Source organism: Vipera ursinii (genome assembly GCF_947247035.1).
Source record: "Vipera ursinii genome assembly, chromosome: 9".
In the NCBI taxonomy this organism is placed as follows: domain Eukaryota; kingdom Metazoa; phylum Chordata; class Lepidosauria; order Squamata; family Viperidae; genus Vipera; species Vipera ursinii.
In genome coordinates, this window is record NC_139523.1 from 9,975,453 (window position 1) to 9,996,522 (window position 21,070).

A 21,070-nucleotide genomic window follows, 5' to 3' on the forward strand; every position below is an offset into this window, starting at 1 on the left:
CTCCCGGAGCCGCTCCCTTCTCCCCTTTTAGGCCACGCCTCCGCGGCTTGGACGGCCACACGCCGCCGCTTCCCCATGGAAACGTGTCACTTTTGGTCCCGCCCTGTGCCAGCCCCTCCCTCTTGGTACGGAAAGTGGCGAGGATCAAAAAAGGTGTCCCCAATGCCACGCATCCTTTGAATGGAGCTAGTCGGGGGTTTTTCCCCGCCGGAGGCTGCAAACTGGGATTCTCAGCCCGGAAGAAAACAACGAAGTTCTGAGCTGCTTGTATGTGGTTTTATATTTCCAGGCATTCAAGTTTCCCATCGCCCAGCTTGGGTAACCCTGCATGAGTGGGTAAGAGGAAAGTTATCTTTTATACCAGGGGTCTTCAAACTTGGCCCTTTTATGACTTGTGGACTTCAACTCCCAGAATTCCTCAGCCAGCTTTGCTGGCTGAGGAATTCTGGAAGTTGAAGTCCACAAGTCATAAAAGGGCCAAGTTTGAAGACCCCTGTTTTATACTCTTCACAAAGAGAGGTTAATATCTGAACTACAATAGAATAGTCCGTATTGGAGAAGTGTGATTGGACACACAAGGAATTTGTCCCTGGTGCTCTCAGCGCACATACAAACAACAGAGTAATACACCAGTAGGGGTAGAAGGTAATAGGAAAGATGAGAAAGGATAGCAGTAATGCAGCCCTCCTGCATGAGTAAATAGCCTTAGCCTTTAGTCAGTACTGTGGGAAATAGGTGTTCAGCAGTGGGATGGCATGGGGGGGGGGGGAAACCTGCCTTTGTGTCCAGTTATTTTGGCAATGCAATAATAGCCGTAAATATATTGAATTTGAATTTGAATTGAATTTATTAAATTTATATGCCGCCCTACTCCCTAAGGACTCAGGGCGGCTCACAACAATGAAAAGTTAAAAACATAAAATACAAAATTTTAAAAAAGAATTAAACAATGAAGTAAATACATAACAATAGAAAGAATTATGAAAGAATCATAATAAAGCATCCATAAACTTCATCGTACATGTAGTCCTTGATTTACATCCACAATCAGGACCAAAATTTCCCTTCTTAAGCGAGGTGGCTGAAGCGAGTTGTGCCTGTTTCTACAAAAAGTTTTGCCCCAGTTGCTAAGTGAACCACCAGAGTTAAAAACCACCTGCCATCCCCAGGAGTACATCACATCTTGAACCACCATGCCAATTGGCACAGCCAGCTGGTATTAGGCAAGTTGGCAAGAAACTGGCCAGCCAGCAATGCTGAGAAGATGACCTCTCCTTTCCTGCCAGTTAAATGGCAGGTCTGATCTAGCCTGATCTAGCAGGATAGATCAGATTCCAGAACAAGGTTCCTCATAGTTAGTTAATCTATGGCAGGCTGAAGTTAGGATCAGCCAGTTATAGGATCTCTGGCTAAGATCATGCAATATCTTTGATTTAAGATTCTCAGAAAGATGGATTCTAACACTGAAGCAAGGTTTCCTCCAGGATGTTGAGTCAAATATGTCAATCACAAAGACCTGTTACGGTTGTATGCCCAAAGTTGCATTCAACATGAACAATTGTGATTATGCCCTAGTTCAGCTAAATGAAGCTATCCTAGTGTCATTCCCTTGGAGTCTGACTCAATTGCAATGAAGGCTGCTCCAGGCACTCACTTGCCCCTCCCCCAAGCAGTTCCTCCTGGCATCTCTGCACCTTGCCAGTGTGTGTTACTTCTGAGCAAGCAGCAAGATGCTGAACTTACCAGCAAGGTTTGACCTTGGCTGTGGATACTCAGCAGAGAAAGGATTTAAGTTTCCCAGGAACACTACTGCTGTGGTGGCACAGTGGTTAAAATGGAGTATTGCAGGCTAATTCTGCTGACTGCCCGCAGTTTGCTATTGCTACACTTTTGCTAGAAGCAATTCCAGCATCTGTTTTGTGTATAGTGACACTTGCAATCTAGTTCTTTACAACACTGGCTGGTTGACTAACCATAACCTAGTAGTCTCTCCCTTGATTTGACATTGTAGTCAGTTGTAAATTTTCATCTTGATTTTAGACTGCTCGACTTGGAAATTTCCTTGTCCAGAAAAGTCTTACCTATAATTGCTGTTTTAGCCGTTTGGATTTGCAGAAGCACTTTTTCCTCTTAATATTACATGTGTCTACAAACTGTTTGGGTTTTGAAAGGGTGTTAAAAATAAGCCAGGATGCAACAGCTGGCTTTATACTGACTCTAAAGCTGTTGTCTTCATCACACTTTTTAATTCCGGAGTCTTTTAGACACACCTTCCCTAAGCTGGAGGTATGTTCATGTATCAACATGGCCAGTATTTGGGAGCAATGCTATGAAAATTATTTTATTTTCATAAAAGGATGTAGTTATTTTTTAGAAATAACATGCCATAATTTAAATTTAAATGTTTTGTTATTTAAATCACCTAATTCACTATTTGGAACGTTTGGAGTATACTGCCTTCTAGTGGCCACATCTTTAAAGCAACATCAGCTCTGTATTTTTGACTACAGGTAATTCTTGACTTACAATCATTTGTTTAGTGACGTTCAAAGTTACAATGGCACTGAAAAAAGTGACTTATGACTGATTTATGATTGTTGCAGAATCCCCATAATCAGGTGATCAGAATTAGGGTGCTTGGCAACTGGCATGTATTTATGATAGTTGCAGTGTCCCAGGGTTATAGGACACCATTTGTACCCTTCCCAGCAAAGTCACTATGGGAAGCCAGCTGGAATTTAGAATGGTTGGAGCAGAAAAAAAGTGGAAGAGTGGAAAACACTTTAGTCTTGCTTAGGCTGTGAGTAAAGGTGATATCATCGGTGGCTAAGTCAAGGTTATCCAACCTTGACCACTTTAAGCCCTGTGGACTTCAAGACCCAGAATTCTCCAGCCAGCATGCTGGCTAGGGAATTCTGGGACTTGAAGTCCACAGGGCTTAAAGTTGCCAGAGCTGGACACCCTTGGGCTACCATCCAGTTCAGACAAAGAAATGGGGGGTCAAAAATCCAGAAGCACCCCAGAGACCCAGGCACAGAGCTTCAGTCTGGGACCTTATTTATCTTCACGTGTGGGACCTGGGCTGGGCCCCAAGATCGATCCCCAAAAGAGTACTGCTAAAGTGCAGTGAGATGAGCAGCGCCAGACTGCAAGGTTGAAAGTCCAGAAACAAGTTAATCAGTGTCAAACAGATCCAGGGTGCGCTTGGTCGGTCAGTCATAAATCGACAGACCCACTCGCAAGATTGCTAGAAACATTTGCAAACATCAGTCTTGTCACTCAGAAACTCCTAACCACAGTTATTAAGTGAATCGCTGCAGTTGTTTAGTTACTAACATAGTTGTAAAGTCAATCTGGCTTCCCCACTTTGTCAGAAGATTGCAAAAGGTGGTCACATGACCCTGGGGCACTGCAACCATCATAAATTCTTCCCAGTTGCCAAGTGTCTGAATTTTGATCACATGACCATGGAGATGCTGCAATGGCCATACATGTGAAAAACGGTCACATTTAGTGCCGTTCTAGCTTCGGTCACTAAACAAATGGTTCTAAGTTGAGGACTACCTGTAATGACTGCTTCTGACTACTCCTTTGATCCCCTTGGGAAGAACATTGGGGGGGGGGGAAATCAAATGGCACAAGTAACATTCAAATCCAGAGTAAAAATGTGTTTTATTTGGAGAGAAATCCCAGCTTATATTTTGCTTCAATGCTTGACAAGACAAACATATAGACCAGTGTTTCTCAACTTCAGCCACTTTTAAGATGTGTGGACTTCAACTCCCAGAATTCCCCAGGACCACTGCACCTAAAAAGGATCATAATGATCCGAGAGCTTACAAAAGCTTGTCCTGACAGTTAGGACCTTTAGAAAGCCCAGCATTGGGGAAACGTTGGAGGGAGGGGTGCTGGGCAGTGTGATGGCCCTAGATCAGGGGTAGGCAACCTCGGCTCTTTTATGACTCATGGACTCCAACTCCCAGAATTCCTGAGTCAGCTACGCTGCCTCAGGAATTCTGGGAGTTGAAGTCCATGAGTCATAAAAGAGCCGAGGTTGCCTACCCCTGCCCTAGATGCAAAACAGATTTCAGGAACAAGAGGCCTAGGTCAAAAAGAAGGGCAAGAATAATACATTTGCTCCTTCAAATAACTGCAACATCCATCTCCAAATACAGCCAACATGTCTGATGGGTAGATATGGTGTTCTGCATTCTTTTAATGTCCTCTTCCTTTTATTGAAAAACTCGGCAAGCCCATCTTCTTGTCTTTTAAGGTCTGAGTCGTTGGATAGTGCTTAAATAAAGTTAGGGGAACAAACACTGACATGGCAATTTCCAGACTGCCATGCAGTTTTGATCCCAGCAAGTCCAGGAAAGGCACGGATCTACTTCACAGTTTGCAGCTGGCCTGTGCAACTTTTGAACAGGTCTTCCGGTTCAGCATCTTGCAGATGTAAGTTCCTGCTTCAAGGAGCTTTGATAAATCCACACCCTGTACAGGTAAAAATAAGAAAAATAAAGGGGGGGGGGAAGGACAGCTGTTTATTTTGCATCCACAAAGCTACACGGGTAGTCCTCAACTTACACGACCACAATTAAACCCAAAATGTCTGTTGCTGAGTAAGACAGTTAAATGAATTTTGCCCCATTTTATGACCTTTCTTGCCACCGTTGTTAAGTGGATCATTGCAGTTGCTAACAACACGGCTGTTAAGTGAATCTGGTTGGCGTCCCCATTCACAGCCCACAGGTTGGGGACCCCTGAGTTAAGGCACCAGGCTTCAAAGTAGGAGACTGTGAGTTCTAGTCCCACCTTAACCATCAAAGCCAGGTGGGCGACCTTGGGCCATTCACTTTCTCTCTGTCCAGATCGCTTCAAGGGGGGGTTGCTGCAGGGAAAACAGTAGGAGGAAGGAGTATTGGCTATGATCACTTTGTGTTGCTTAGAAAAAAATTATAAAGGTGGGATATAAATAAAAAGGCCACCACGCTATCCACCTAATTAATTTTTCACCCTTTCAGTATTTCAAGCAGATCCAATGAAAGCTTGGTAACACATAGATTTAGCTTATCTGCTGACGCCTACCTCCAGTGGCCAGCTAAGGAGAGAGAACTGAAGCAGCTTCCCACTTACTGTGTGGATCCCAAGGCCGTGCAGCATGTACACCATGTCTTCTGTTGCCACGTTTCCCGATGCTCCCTGAGCATAAGGACAGCCTCCAAGGCCAGCAACTGAGGAATCGACCACATTCACACCCATCTGCGAGCAGAAATAGAACCCTTTAAGAATGATTTGATCTGTAATCAATCGTGAGAAATTACAGCTTAGGAACTGAGCAAGCCTTTGAAGATTCAAATAAGGGTTCTCTTTTTTCTTGTGAAATATATATATAGCATTTAGCACTTAGACTTGTATAGCACCCCAAAGTGCTTTACAGCCCTCTCTAAGCGATTTACAGAGTCAGCATATTGCCTCCAACAATCAGGTCTTCATTTTACTGACCTCAGAAGGATGGAAGGCTGAGTCAACCTTGAGCCGGGTCAGGCTCGAACTCAAGGCTGCGGGCAAAGTTTACCTGCAATACTGCATTCTCCTATGTATGTTTGCCTCCTTTGCCAATATTCTCATTAACAGAGCTGCCTAATGCTCAGATTTTGACTTAGAGAAGGTAGGTGGGAAAGAGACACATCTTTTGCAAGAATCGTTAAGCGTGGAATCTGCTTTACAGGTAGCCTGAGTGAGTTTTCCTCGCAGGAATAAAGGAGCATTTTATTACAGGTAGTCCTTGACATATGACCGTAATGCTCAGATATTGTTAACGGTCATAAAATGCAGTCTCGTGACTATGGTATGCTGCAAATGGGCATCAGTGTGGCTTTGTTGCTGGGCATCTGAAGTTCGGTCACATGACTGTAGAGGGGACCTGACCGCTGGAACTTTGAATGGACGTCTGCAGATGACCAGGCTGAGCCTGAGGGAGGGGGCGGGGTCAAACACCTCATCAGTCTCGAGTCCCATCGTCTCCACAAGAGATCTAAGCCCAGCCCTCCTTGAATTCCACTGGCTCTTACCGAACGCCAACTAGCTTTGATCATTAGTTGTTCACATTCTTGCAGAGAACATAAGCTCGCAATAAAACGTGAACTGCCTGGACTTCTGATTTTCCACCCGTGACAACGTCATTTGTGTCAGTCGTAAGTCAAGGACTACGTCTGAAGGTTACTTCAAAGACCGGCGGAAAACTCACCTGAAGTGCTACTAGTGTATTGGCAAGAGCTTGTCCATACGTGTCGTGGCAATGAACCGCCAGAGCTTCGACAGGCACCTCTTTCGTGACGGCAGAGAGCATCTCCCTCATATTGCCAGGGGTCCCCACACCAATGGTGTCGCCGAGGGAAATCTCATAGCACCCCATTGCATACATTTTCTTCGACACCTGTCACAAAGAACAATTCTTTTTTTAACTTGTAACTCCTTACTATTGCATTTCTTCTGAATACAAATTCAACCAACAATTATAATAATTGATCACGATGGATTTATACTCAGGATTTTCTTTCCCTGGAAGAGGTGAAGGACTCAGTTGCATCACCTCCTCTGTTAATTTTTCCCTGCAGCTGAGAAATGCCCTGCTTTGCGTGCTTAATCCAGTCTGCCCACATTATCTTGCCATAGCTGCAAATGGGAGGTAAGTATTAGAACTTCAGATTCAGCCAAAGTGTTTCTCACCCCCCCTCACAAAAGCAACTGTACATCCTGGGTGTTTTCTTTGAAAATATTCTGCTCATCGAAGAAGCTTCTTTAGTTCTTGGGCGTGAAATGTTCTTGAGAAGTGAAATGTTTTCGGAGAAAACACCAAGAAAGTCCAGTTGCCTTTTTGAAAAAAAAAACAAAAAAACACCTTTGGCTCAACCGTGACCTGAATGGTTTGAGAATTTCCATAGATGCTCCCAGGTTGAGCCTCTCGGGTGAGGCCGAGAACAGAGCATCCTGTGGAATCTTGCTTGTGGAATCCATAGCAAAAGTTGGAACTGGGCCAGGCGGGTGAGCGCAGGTGTGCAAAACTCTGTGGGAGTGCCAGCCCTGTGGAACCAACTTCCCCTTGAGCTCTGGATGGCCCTGGATCTCCGGTCCTTTCACCGTGGCCTTAAAACATTCTTTTTTCATCAGGCTGACCTGGACTGACAGGGATTTTTAAAATGTTTTTAACTTATTGGGGTTGCTAGTTTAATTCTTTTTTTTAACTTTTGTATTATTGTATTTTTATTGTTGTTAGTCCTTCGGGAGATAGGGTGGCATATAAGTCCCAAAAATAAATAAATGAATAAATAAAACTCTTGTGTGAGAGGCAGGCGCTTGCGCAGAAATGCAGCTTGCGCAAAGGGAGCTGAGGGCATGTGCACGCATGCCTACCACTCGCACTGCAATCCCCCCTCCTCCCAGGCTAGAAAGCTTGGGGACTGCTGATCTTCACCATCCCAATCAAGCCTTCCATTTTTATCCAGATGTTAATGCAGAAACCTACATCTACTTGTTCACACAATTTCCTCTCAATGGGAACTCATCTTTTCCTCAACCCATGTCAGATTCCTCCATGATCCAAATTTTACAGCAATCCATGTCTGTTAGTTTATAAAACAAAATTACTTCAGTATTAAAGCAATGGATAACATGGGCACACAACTCTTAAAATCCAAAGTATACATAACAGGTAGTCCTCACTTAATGACCAGTCACTTAGCAACTGTTTGAAGTTACGACAGCCCTCCCAAAAGCTACATACAACCCAATTCCCAAGTTCTGACTTCATACACAAACATGTTGTTGTTGTTAGCTGCGAAGTCGTGTCCGACCCATCGCGACCCTATGGACAACATTCCTCCAGGCCTTCCTGTCCTCTACCATCTTCTGGAGTCCATTTAAGCTCACGCCTCCTGCTTCAGTGACTCCATCCAGCCACCTCATTCTCTGTCGTCCCCTTCTTCTCTTGCCCTCAACCTTTCCCAGCATTAGGCTCTTCTCCAGTGAGTCCTTCCTTCTCATTAGGTGGCCAAAGTATTTGAGTTTCAGCTTCAGGATCTGGCCTTCTAAAGAGCAGTCGGGATTGATCTCCTCTAGGACTGACCGGTTTGATCGCCTTGCAGTCCAAGGGACTCGCAGGAGTCTTCTCCAGCACCATAGTTCAAAGGCCTCAATTCTTTGGCGCTCAGCCTTTCTTATGGTCCAACTTTCACTGCCATACGTTGCAATACACAAACATATACCCCCACATTCACAGGATCAGATTTTGGGCAGTTGGTAACTGGCTCAACTTTACAACTAGTTGCAGCAGCGATTTCTTAACAATCATGGCATTCACTCAGCCACAAAAAGCCATAAAAGTAGGTCCAGTCACGAGTACCTCGACTGTCAGGATGCCCGACATAAATTCTGGGGTCCATTACAGGTGCCAGTATGGTCATAAATTGAGGACTACCTGTATAAATAACACTAGTCCTTTGGGAAAGAGGCAGCTTTCAGAGTTTCAACCTCTCCTTGCAAGAGCATCTGTTTTTCTCTGGGCTTGTATAGGACTTCAATTTGCATCATTCAAGCTAAACTCCAACCTAGCCGAAAAGCAACAGGACGTGGAAAGGGGAAATGAACTCAATTTATCCCATGCAAAGACATGCAGTGCGTGTTTTTCCTCATTCACTGACAGCTGCTGGTCAGAGGGTTGGATATTTATGGCTCTCATTCCAAGTCAGATGGTTTATCCCCAACTAATTCAGTGTTGTTTACTGTGAGCTAAAGTAGCTCACCGAAGGCCTGGCGAGGTACCCGGGAACAAGCAGCCTTTTCAGAGCGAGGATGCTGGAACAGAACACGGAGGCTCCTCTGTACAGATCCTCTAACCCAGGGGTGTCAAACTCAATTTCATTGAGGGCCGCATCAGCATTGCAGTTGCCCTCAGGGGGTTGGGTGGGTGTGGCCAGGGTGGGTGTGGCCTACTGGGTGGGCATGGCTAGAGTGCGTATGGCCTACTGGGTGGGCGTGGCCAGCTCTACATCGTTCACATCAAGGGTGCCTATGGGGGCCTGGGCAGGAGTGGGACATATCTGAGGGTCTCTGGCAGAAGGAGGGTCTCTGGGCCAGGGCCAAGGCAGTGGGGGACGTTCCCTCACTGTTTCCAGGATGGCTTCGCGGGCCGCATGAAACCACTTCGCGGGCCGGATCCGGCCCCCGGGCCTTGTGTTTGACATGTCTGCTCTAACCTGTGGTCTCTCCTGTCCTTGCAATGAAATCAGAACGGAAGCCAAAACCCTCCTCAGTCAGTGGGACAATACATGCGTGGCGAGATTTAACTCTCTTCTCAAATGCTCGTCTTTGTGGGGTTTTTTTGTAAAAGGTCAGGGTTTTGTTTACAAAAAAGAACACCTCTTCTAAACAGGCAAACAACATGAACTCACCTCTGCCACTTTAGTGGGAGAAATCTTTCCTTCATAAGGGCAGCCAAGAACGCAGGAGACGTAGCTGCGTGGAGAAGGGGAAGAAAAACACAATGTTGTCATGGAAAAAAATGGAGATCAGTTAGTGAAAATCAGCAGCAGGCCCTGCCTCCTCTCGCTTCGTTCATGAGAGATTTATCCCTAACATAATATCTTTTGATGGGGGACAGATGCAATGCAACCTCTTCCCACAATTAGTATTACAAAGGGAAGTTACCAGATCATGTAGGTTTTTTTTAAGTATCTACAGAGGAGGAGGAGACGTTTTATTATCATGAGGACTAGCTGCTGAACAGAACCTCCGAGATAGCTCGAACATCTGGGAGTTGCAGGCTGCACACACTTGGAAGAGTTCCAGATTGGGGAAGACTGAGCGAAGAGGAACATGTTTGTGTTTTCTGGATAGCCTCCTGCTGAGATCCCTCTTTCTTCCATGTCTCAGCCTTCCTTCCTCCTTCTCAAGGGCTACACACAAGGATGCTTGTTCATCACCAAAATCAGCATGCAGTGCTAATATTTACCCTCGGACGGGAATACTGGCTTCTGTTGATGCCCGCAGAACATCGCTGAATCTTTGCAGACTCTCGTCTATGGAACAGTTGATGTTCTTTTTTGTGAAGGCCTCGGAAGCTGCTCCGAAGATTGATACCTCCTTGGCTCCGGCTGCCACCTACCAACCATGCCAGAAAGAGCTCTTAGATACCACACTGTTCTCTGTTCAGAAAAGCCTAGCACTTGTTCCCCGAGCTCATGTTTATTATTTACTTTATTAGATTTTTGTCCAGCCTTTATAAGCATCAGGCACAAGAAGTAGAACAACCCCGTGAACTGATCAAAGTCACTTCTTTATTGTTGCGATGCCTGTTTACAAGAATTTCACCAGATTCTCTTTGGGAGAGTCAGATAAGTCTAAGGCCCCCCAGAACTCTAAGCTCGGTCCCCTCTTCACTCCCCCCCCCCCAGCTAGCCGGAGATTCCAGCACAAGGTGGCAAACATACCTCTAATACTCCTATTTTTCCCACAGCAACAACCCTATGAGGGGGTTAGGCTGAGACTGACTGGCCAAGATCACCCAGCTGATTTTCATGCCTAAGGCGGGACTAGAACTCACAGTCTCCTGTTTCTGGGCCAGTTTCACCACTCACTCACTCACTCCACCTTCAGTTGTTTCTCTTGTTTGCATTGCTTTGCAGAACTTCTCAGAATGAAATTTTGAGCCTTTGCAAGCCAACGCCGCAAACCCTTCCTAAAGGATCTCATCGTGAGGATCCATTAAAAGTCACAGCAAGGCATGGAGGGCAACGTGCTGGGACACAAGTCCTTCCAGACAACCAAGGCACAGGGAAGCAGATGCTCAGGATGAGAAATCGGAAAGGCAGTTCCTCAGATGCCCAAAGCAATGAATGGGAGAGCCAGCCTTAGCTGCTCAGTTCAACCTAGGCTGGCAATCGGCCTGACCTAAGGTATGGATCTGCTTTTTCAATTAAGACTGAGATAAAGGTATAAAGGTATAAAGGTATTCCTCGACTTACGAACACTTGCTTAGTGAGTGTTTTAAATACTGACAGAGCTACCTGGGGGGTCTTTATGACCTGGATTCAAAGTTCTGCCAGTTGTCTCCCATGGCCACATAACCGCAATTTGTGTGCTTGGCAACCAGGCTATATTTATAGCTTTGTGTATGGCCTTGTGGTCTCGTGACTTCAATTTAAGACAGTTTTGTTGAAAACTGGCACTTTACGTCCGATTTTTGGTAAAATTGGCCATAGCTAACCATGGATTCGCTTCACCACCACCAGAAAAAAGGCCACAACTTACAACCATTATGGGCAGGTTCCATTATGGTCATAACTTGAGGACTTCCTGTACCTGTCAAAAAGCACTGTGAGGAAGCAGTGCAACAGATCTTACACCTCCGTCCATTAATACCTTCCCCACTATTGCAAGGACCTAAGAGATTTTGGACTGCAGGTTTCTCTTACCGCTGCTTCAAATCCCTTGAGGTTGGGTGTCAGAACAGGATAGCTGACCCCAGGGACCTTCCGGATGCCTTGCATAACTTCTGTGTGGTCAGCCATCTTGGGACAAAAATGAAGAACAAACGGCAGGTTTTAATTCCACGGAAAAAACTGTGCCACACGCTGTACTAAATTGCGATGACCAGTCATTCTTTGTAACTCTAGAACAGGAGTCTCCAACCTTGGCAACCTTTAAGACTTGTGGACTTCAACTCCCAGAGTTCCCCAGCCAGCATGAGTTCAAACCCACAGGTCTTAAAGTTGCTAAGGATGGACACCCCTGGTATAGAACACCTCTAGCCCTTCCGTTCAGCATTTACTGCAATTAGCTGGAAAAGCATAAACTGTTCCTCTCATTACTATAGAAACCAAGCTGAGATATTCTTATAGCAAAACCTAAGCCACAATTTGCTTTAATCGTGGTATGTTGAATAAGCCCATCTGGGTTTTGCAAAGGAGCAAAGTAACTGTAGCTTGTTTAGCCATCTCCTTTACCTCTTTATCCATACTGACCTGTGGTACCCATTTTGGAGAGACAAAACTGGTGGCTTCTATCACGGAAAGACCCGTCTCTGAGAGCATGTTGATTAAGTCAATTTTCACCTGAGTGGGAACAATATTCTGGAAAAAGAGAGCAAGAGAGAAGTCCCTATTAACAGCAACTCCATAACTGTATTTCCCTCTCAACATTTAGTTGGTGGTGGAATCACTACATTCTATAACATTTCCCATTTTTGCTCCTTTATATATTCTTCCCTAACCATGGATTTTTAAAAAGGAGCCCGCAAACGAACAGGCACACAGAAACAACATCCCTATTATAATAAATAGAAACACATTTGCCAGAATGAATTTTGTTGACTTTGTGACATCAGTCAGATTGGTAAATATTTCCTTTTCCCAAGTTTGCCAAAGGCAGCCAAACTCTGCAGTGGAAGAACATTTGGGTCAGTCTCAAACAAATCCCCTAATTGGGATTCTGAATACAAGTAGTCCTCAATTTATGACCACTCATTTAGCAACTGGGCAAAGTCAGTGCTGAAATTAATGTCTTATGACTTGTCTTTGCATTTATAACCAATACAGCATCCCCTGGTTTGCAATTTGGGCTCTTGGGAACCAGCATGTATTTACAAAGGCTGCAGTGTCCCAGGTCATGTGATCACCATTTACTTCTCAGTTGGCTTCCAAAAACAAAGTCAATGGACAAAGCCAATTTGCTCAACCACTACAGCAAAAACGGTTGTAAAATCAGGCATAGTCATGTGTTAACTCACTTAACATCCTCATTGCTTACAACTATTGCTCAACTTACAACCACAATTGGGACCGGAATTTCAGTCGTAAGTCATTACGGTCGTAAGTCAGGACTCTATGTGGCTGGGCCTGATTTTTGACCATTGTTAGGGTGGTCATTAAGCAAATCACATGGTCATAAGTCCAAATCCACACTCCCAAATGGGCATTTTTGGTAAACACTGATTTACTGCTGCATACCAGCATATTTCAAGTAATTAAACTGACAAGAATTCTGGGAATATGGGTCGAGGGTTGATTTCTTTAAGCTATGTCAATATACTACCTAGGAGAAAAATCAAAACAGCATTGATGTTAACACATTCATTTCACAAGCACAAAACCACCAAAGCCACTTATTTCAGATTTCAGCCATAAGCCAAACCCAGTTTAGCAGAGGTCACTTGCCTTTTCATTTTGCAAACCATCCCGTGGACCAACCTCAACTATTTTCACATGCTTGGGAAATGTTCCAGCTGTGGTTGAACTGAGCTGCAAAACAAGGGAAAGAAAAGAAAGAATGTGAATCCAGTAGACCATCTATAGCGTCCTGAGTGTATCAAATGCAAGAAGTTATTTTGCTCCTGCTGTCATACTGCAAGAGATGCAGATACCAGATACGTTAACGATAGATATGTTAATATTCTTTAACCTTTCACTCTCCAGATGTGTCAGATTATAACTCCTTGAGAGTCATGGGATTGCGACATCAGGCCCAGGAAAACCTTATTACGGGTAGCACAAGGCTGGCACTTATAATTTCAAACAATTTTTTAAAATTTACTTTTATTTTTTTTAATCCCATTTATATCCCGCCCTTCTACGAAGACTCAGGGTGGCTTACAATTTAAAGCACAAATCAATGTGCTTAGCAATAGCCTTCATTCTATGTATATGCCTGCTTATTAGGGCTTTCGCCCCCCCCCCCCAAAAGCGGCATTATTACAAAGTCAGCTTATTGCCCCCAACAATCTGGGTCCTCATTTTACCTACCTCGGAAGGATGGAAGGCTGAGTCAACCTTGAGCCTGGTGGGACTCGAACCTGCACTAATTGCAGGCAGCTGGTGTTACTTAAGGAGGCATTAGCCCACTGCTCCACCAAGGCTCTTACTTATTCCTGAAGTAGTATTAAAAAAAACCCACCTTGCACTCCCAACAAAGCGCAAAGCAGCAAAGGCTGTTTCACGACTAAGCTTTTGGAATATTGCTTCCATTCCAACTTATTTTGTTTGCATAACAACTGTACAGGGCTGGCATCCAATCACAGATGCTTCATTGAGTAGCACTGGTCAGCCTCAAGTCTCACCTTTAGAAAATAAGTGCCTTGGCACAGTGATAATCCATTTTGAAGCACAAGGGCTCTGTGCCAGTTTTGGCACATCCAGACAGGGCTGGGAAAAGACCTTTTTGAAATCATGGCCCATCACTGCCTCAGATTTCAGCCAATGCTAAACTAGAGGATCCCAAATCAGGTAGCTTTCAATCTCTCTTAGGACAGCTCAGCAGGAAACTGGTGTGGGTAATTTAACATTCCATAGCTATCTGCAGCTCCCAAGCCACTATTTAGTGGCCTCTGAACCCTTCCCCAACTACTTAAAAACTAGATTTTTGCACATTTTCAGGTGCAAAATACATGAAACGTAAGGCTGTACAAAGCATGCAAAAAACTTCATGAAGCATATGGCCACAAGCAATGCACACCTCCACAAACACGGAAGCAGCCATATCTGCCAGAAAGCTCAACATGGCTGTTCCAAGGCTTTTCCCAGTTTGTTTGTTCATGAATGTAAATAGGCAGCTGTATGAAGAGGCAACCTGGGAATATCCTTGAAGCAGCAGTACTAAGTTATTCAGAGGATGAGGCTCAAAGGCTATTGAAGCATGATTATTTAAATCATCACCCATATAGAAGTCCTAGCAGAAAGTCCTAGCCCTGCATATACAGGTAGTCCTCAACTTACAGCAATTTGTTTGTTTAAAATTAAAACAGCACTGAAAAAATGACCATTTTTCACACCTATGACGGTTGCAGTATCTTCATGATCACACGATGAAAATTCAGACACATGACAACTGACCCACACTGTCTTTATGATGGTTGCAGTGTCCTGGGGTCATATGGTCACCTTTTGCAACCTTCTGACAAGTAAAATCAGTGGGGAAGCCAGATTCACTTAACAACCATGTTATTAACAACTGTAATGATTCCCTTAATATCTGTGGCAAGAAAGGTCATAAAATGGGGCAAAACTCAGCTGTCTTGCTTAGCAACAGAAATTCTGGGCTCAACTGTGGTCATGTTGAGGACTACCTATATATCAGGGTGTCAAACTGCCGGCCTGCATGCTGGTTGCATCATGCTGAGGCCATGCCCACCCCAGCTCTGGCAGTGCAAAAAAAAGTTGTAACATGTTGTGACACATCACATGATGCGGCGAGTTTGACACCTGTGCTATATATGCTACATTGTCTGACCTATTTCCTTCCTTGCCCATTATGATGATGATGATGTTGTTGTTGTTGGTAAAAAGTGGGCCATGCTTAGCTTAGGATAAGAATGACACCCAAAGGACTGGCCACTAAACAAGTTGGGAGTGCATCGTAAGTCCTTGGAAAAGTTATTCTGATCCTGCACATGTTGCAGCCACATATCACAATTGTGCATGTGGAATTCACCTCCCCCCATTACTCTCAGCCAGAGTCCAAGACTCAGAGGATACAACTGCAGCTCCCTGCTCCAGATACGGTATACCTTTTACACGCCCATGTACTAAGGAGAGGTGCATATCTTCTACCCGTGTTATTACTGAGCAGACTAACTTCATCACAAACATCTCAAAACACTTCAGGACTCACGGAACCACGACCCACTTGTTCTGATCCCAGAGTGCAAATAACACAACCCCGCCCCCATCCTGGCTCAGACTATGCTTGGAGTTTTCCCAATACTTTGCACGGCAAACGGAGCGGGCAGTTGGGAGTTCTGCCAACACAAATAAGTCACAACCAACAAGCCAACAGCCAACCCTAACCTTAATCCAAGTCAGTAGGGAAAGCGAATGCAGCCATGGGTTTGCAAGCCCCCCCCCGGCTAAGAACCCAGACGAGGTTCCGTATTTTTTGGACTGCAATTCCCAGAGTGCTCTGCCATTCACCCTCCACGCCGGGGGTCCCCAACCTTGGCCACTTTTAAGACTTGTGGACTTCAACTCCCAGAATTCCTCAGCCAGAGTTGCTAGGAACTGAAGTCCCAAGGGCGCGGGGAGGGCGCCCGAAGGTCCAGCCCCGCATGGAGCCCCCCTCCCAGCAACAGCAGCGCCCAAGGCCACCCTCCAAGAAGCCCGCCTGGCCACCTGCCCGCTGGCCTGCTCGCTCACCGGCCGCAGCGAAGCCACCAGCCGCGGAAGCCCCCGCTTCAGCGCCACCATCTCGGCGCCTGTTCTCGCTGCCGGGCCGAAGGCGGGTCACGTGACGGAGCTTCGCCGTGGTCACGTGGCCGCCCTGGACCAGGTGGCTGCGAGTCAGCTGGGCGGTCTCCCTTGGTTTACTCTGGGCGTCGAGCTGCGGTCCCATCATCCCCGGCCAACAAGGGTATTGGACAGGGGTAGGCAACCTCGGCTCTTTTATGACTCATGGACTTCAACTCCCAGAATTCCTGAGCCAGCTGGCTCAGGAATTCTGGGAGTTGAAGTCCATGAGTCATAAAAGAGCCGAGGTTGCCTACCCCTGGTATTGGATGTGGAACCTGTCAAGGTAAAAATCACCTTTGTAGAGGGCAAAGGACCGTGCTTCAGAGAATGCATGATATGCATGCAGGAAGGAAATAAAACACGACGCATAATCTTACTAAATACCTTTAATTACAAAAATATAAAAACTAAAATATATAAACTAAATATATATTATAAAAAGAGCTAGCTAACTACATCCTAACGTAACAGACAGTAGCAGCAAAGTGAATAAAACAATAAAAAAATAACTGTGGGAACCTCTTCTAGACATGCGCACTAAACAGACTGCAACCATAACATAACTAGTCATATGGGATTCACTATGGTTACCAGATAAGTTATCACAACAGGTGCAGAGAGCAGGGGAAAATGTACGGTTAGAAATGAACTTTTCTGACGAACAAAAAAAAAACGTGCAGTGACAGACCCCACCCCTCCGGGGAAAGTCCACTCACTGGGCAGTGGAGGCGGGCGAAGCTTCACCTAACTAACATCTGCCTGTTGCAAAGAGGGGAAGGAAAATAGGTGCAGCGGATGCGCTGCTGGCGAGGGTCAGGTGCTGCGGTGTGCAAAAGGCAACGTTCCTCTGAGAGTGCGCGAAGTGCAGCTAAGGAAGCCCTAGGCAGCCTAAGAGGAGAAGGGGCGGGTTTGCTTTCTTTTTAAGCATACGGTGTTTTATGGGGTTGGGGTTGTTTGGTTGTTTTTTTTTTTGTGGGGGAGGTGAGAGAGAGGAAGATAAACTCTCCCGGAGCTCTAGAAAGCAAGGACTCTGCAAGAAAAGCAAGCGTTGGTTGTGTGGACGCAGCATCCTTAACCGGGCCAGTTGCAAATCTAGCAGTGGCAATCCCACGACCTGCTACACTTGTTTTTGTGGCTTAATTTGTGGAGCCGAGTCGGCTCCCCGCTTTAGTTTATGGGGCAGACCCGGGAAATGGGTTGATTCAGGAACCAGGTTAAGCAGTGGATAAACAACACTCGTGAAGACCTTAACCCAGCCTTCCTACCTCTGAGGCTTTGTGTGGTTTACTGCTTTCTTGCTGTGCTGAAAAACTTCCATCCTCCAACCTGACTGCTCCTCTACTGGGTTTCTGCTCATTTACAACAGCACCATATGAGTGTGGATTTTTCTGCCACTATGAATGGAATTGCCTGTTTCTCTTCCAACAGAGGAAACTGCCAATTCCAGTATTTACAGTCAATGGCTCTCCAGGATTTGTGGGAGGAGTTTCTTTAGCATCAAACCTGGGATTTCCTAGATGCAAAAGGGGTGTATTGCCTGTTCTTCCAGCCCATTCAGCCTATAGGTGATCATCCCTTTTAAATATATTATGCTACCTCTCTGTCCTCTTAAAATTAACCTTTGCCATGAAATACCTGTTCATCTTACCCGTTTCCATTCTCCTTAAATGAAGCTTCAGTCTTAAGCATATTGTAAGCATTACCCTTGGGGACTTAAGTTTTGAGTAGCTACCGGTATGTATGAGGTTTAATTGCATTTGTGGCCCAGCCAAATGGCTATGCTGGATTAAACTTGACTGGTACTTGCTAAAGAACTCGAGGAATTGAAAATTCACATATATGGAAAGTGCCTAAATTGGGAAATTATACAGAACTGTGGTTTGGTATTATAGTTAAATGCATCCATCTAGGAAAGACAAGAGTTTTAGGCCTCCCTTAGGCACAAAAAACAGCTGGGTGATTTGGGGACAGTCATACATCCTCAAATGAAAACTCCTGAAATGTTGCTAAGAAAACTACATGAAGTATCCATGTAATTATCAGGAATTAAGATTGATATTGGATTAAAAAGTTATATCATTGAGTCAAAAGTGTTGCTTGAATCCAAGGTGGACTTTCACTTTTGTTGTACCTTTTTATATAGTTGAATTTAATTAACACATTCATAAACTTTGCAATTCTCTTTTGCTCGGAACATTTCTGGTTAAACCAAACCTCTTAGAACCCGATTCTATGCACAGTTGTTAGAAATCTCCCACTGAATCCCGTGGGGATTATCCTTAGGCAAGGATGCAGAGGACAGTAACTGAAATCTAAGAATCACACCATCTTTCTTTGTTGCATCTTATACCTATTGCAGCAATTTAGATAATTCTACTCTCATTTTTATAATTGGAGAAACAAAACACATACCTGCCCTATCAAGCTTCCTCTTCGTAAAGGCCCCATTTGGCACTCTGGTGCTTCCTGCTCACATAGAGGTTTAGCTTGCAGTGTAGACCTGGAGAAACATCCTAAGCACATTTATACCATTAAATCAACAAGAGAAGATTGTTCAGAAACAGAGCCACTGTTTGTTTTGGCTTTTGCAAGCAATATTCCCCTCCATCTGTTGAAACGAATAGAAGCAAATCCCTATTCTCTCTCCCAGGGTTCAACAGTAATTGTGCTTGAGTGCCAAGGCCACATCCTTCACTGGTACACACAAAGCACGGGTCAACACCGTGGCTCTTCACTGTGATGCAAGGGGCAATCCATGCCAAGCCCAATTTGCCAATGCTCTAAACTGCCTGAGCCACAGTAGTCTCAGGTTCCACAGATCCCATAAGGCCGGTTGAGAGCAATGACATCAATTTTGTTTCTTGATCTTTCAGCTGGAATGGATTCCAACCTGACGGTCTGTTTTGCAGACTGTTCTTGCATAAACCTGCATTTAATGACGTTCATTGGCAGTCACCTTTTATTTGGAGCAAGTGGACCCTGGTTCCCCCCCCAGGCATTAAGAAATCACTTCAAAACTGATCCAAAGTAATGAAAGGAGCTGGGCAGGGGTTGCTTTGGCTCAGGGCAAAGAGCTAGTACAGCCATAGTTTGAAAGTCAAGTTGCTTTGAAAATTTACAATTAGTCCTTGACTTATAACAATTGGGACCAGAACTTCTGTTGCTAAGCAAGGTGGTTCTTGAGATGTGTCTAATTTTACAATATTTTTGTCACAGTTAAAATGAATTACTGGTAGTCCTCAACTTACGGCCACAACTGAGTCCAAAATGTTTGTTGCTAAGAAACAGTTAAGAGAATTTTGCCCCATTTTACCACCTTGACACAATTGTTAAGTGAATCACTGCAGTTAATTTAGTAACACGGTTGTTAAGTGAATCTGGCTTCCCCGTTGACTTTGTCAGAACGCATGACCCCAAGACATAGCAACCGTCATAAATATGAGTCAGTTGCTAAGCATCTGAATTTTGATCATGTGGCCATGGGGATGCTGCAACAGTTGTTACTGTTACTTTTTTTGAGTGCTGTTGTAACTTCAAACAGTCCCTAAACTAATGGTTGTAAGTCAAGGTCTGTCTATACTGCAGTTGTTAAGTGAATCATGAGGTTTTTAAGTAAATCTAGCTTCCCCTTTGCTTGTCAGAAGCTGGCTGGGAAGGTCACAAATGGGGATCACATGACCCTAGGCCGCAACTATCATTTTAAATACGTGCCTGAATGTGGTTCACATGACCATGGCGATGCTGTGATAGTTTATAAGTCTCTTTTTGCAGTACCATAACTCTGGATGGTCACTAAATGAATGGCTGGAAGTTAAGAAGTATCTGTTTTGTGCTGACAGAAAATCCTTGCTCAGTCATTATTATTATTATTATTATTATTATTGTTGTTGTTGTTGTTGTTGTTGTTATATTTATATACCGCCCTTTCCCGAAGGACTCAGGGCGGTTTACAGGGTGATTAAAAACAAAAATACAAAAGTTAAAAACAGATTTAAAAAATTATATTCGTCCCTGCATAAGTAAAACCCCAGTTAAAATTAAAATTAAAACTAAAATTAAAATTCTCAGCCTGGGCCAGAGAGCTCGAAGAGCCAGGTTTTCAGGTCCCTGAAGAGTAAATTAAATAATTAAAACTGAGGCTGAAATAAGTAGATTGACAAACTATATTCCCCTATCCGTGAATAGTTAAGTTACTTAAGAGGTTGCAGAAGCCAAACCTAAACTGTGATGCACCTTTTTTGCCCTACCTTCACTTGAGCAAACATTCTGGAAATATTAAGGTATGCACAAGGTGAGATTGCCAGTTTCCCCTTTGACCATAAAGAATTTGCTTCTATTCTGTGAGTTCAAGTCCTCCAAACCACCCGCTTTAAAAACTCTGTTCAGAAGCAAGCCTATGTAGAATTTCTGTAATTACATTATCCTAAATTAAAAAGTTATTACAATTATTAGCTACAACATTACTTGAGATTATATTTGATTTTGATTCTTCAAAAGATGATTAAAATGTAAGAACTTATTTCTCCCCATTTTCTCTGCTAGTTACAACAGTCCTCTCTTAAGAGATAAGATATTGGGGGGATGGTAAAATATTTGGGGTGGGACATGCTTTTCAACTAAATAATGTTAATTCTATTGCACATAATTTAATGCAGAATCATGCAGACTTCTTCTTTCAGTTGAAAAGCATTTTCAGAGGTAGCTTTACAAAAAAAATGTGTGCTCTCACAGAACACTATTAAGATGATCCCAAAAAAGCGTTGTAATAATCTTGCCAAAAGTATTTATTTCTATTC

The 21,070-nt window shown here is 44.2% G+C and overlaps 1 protein-coding gene across 1 annotated transcript; it reads right to left on the reverse strand.

Moving 5' to 3' along the window:
* Positions 1-3,655: 3,655 nt before the first annotated feature.
* HMGCL (3-hydroxy-3-methylglutaryl-CoA lyase) lies at positions 3,656-16,289 on the reverse strand. The gene is made up of 9 exons (XM_083369615.1): positions 16,182-16,289; positions 13,212-13,295; positions 12,021-12,128; positions 11,472-11,567; positions 10,010-10,158; positions 9,450-9,513; positions 6,248-6,436; positions 5,134-5,259; positions 3,656-4,491 (listed from the first exon to the last, which is right to left on the reverse strand). The coding sequence occupies exons 1-9, from the start codon at positions 16,230-16,232 to the stop codon at positions 4,390-4,392; spliced, it is 969 nt and encodes a 322-aa protein (XP_083225741.1). The 5' UTR covers positions 16,233-16,289; the 3' UTR covers positions 3,656-4,389.
* Positions 16,290-21,070: the final 4,781 nt, after the last annotated feature.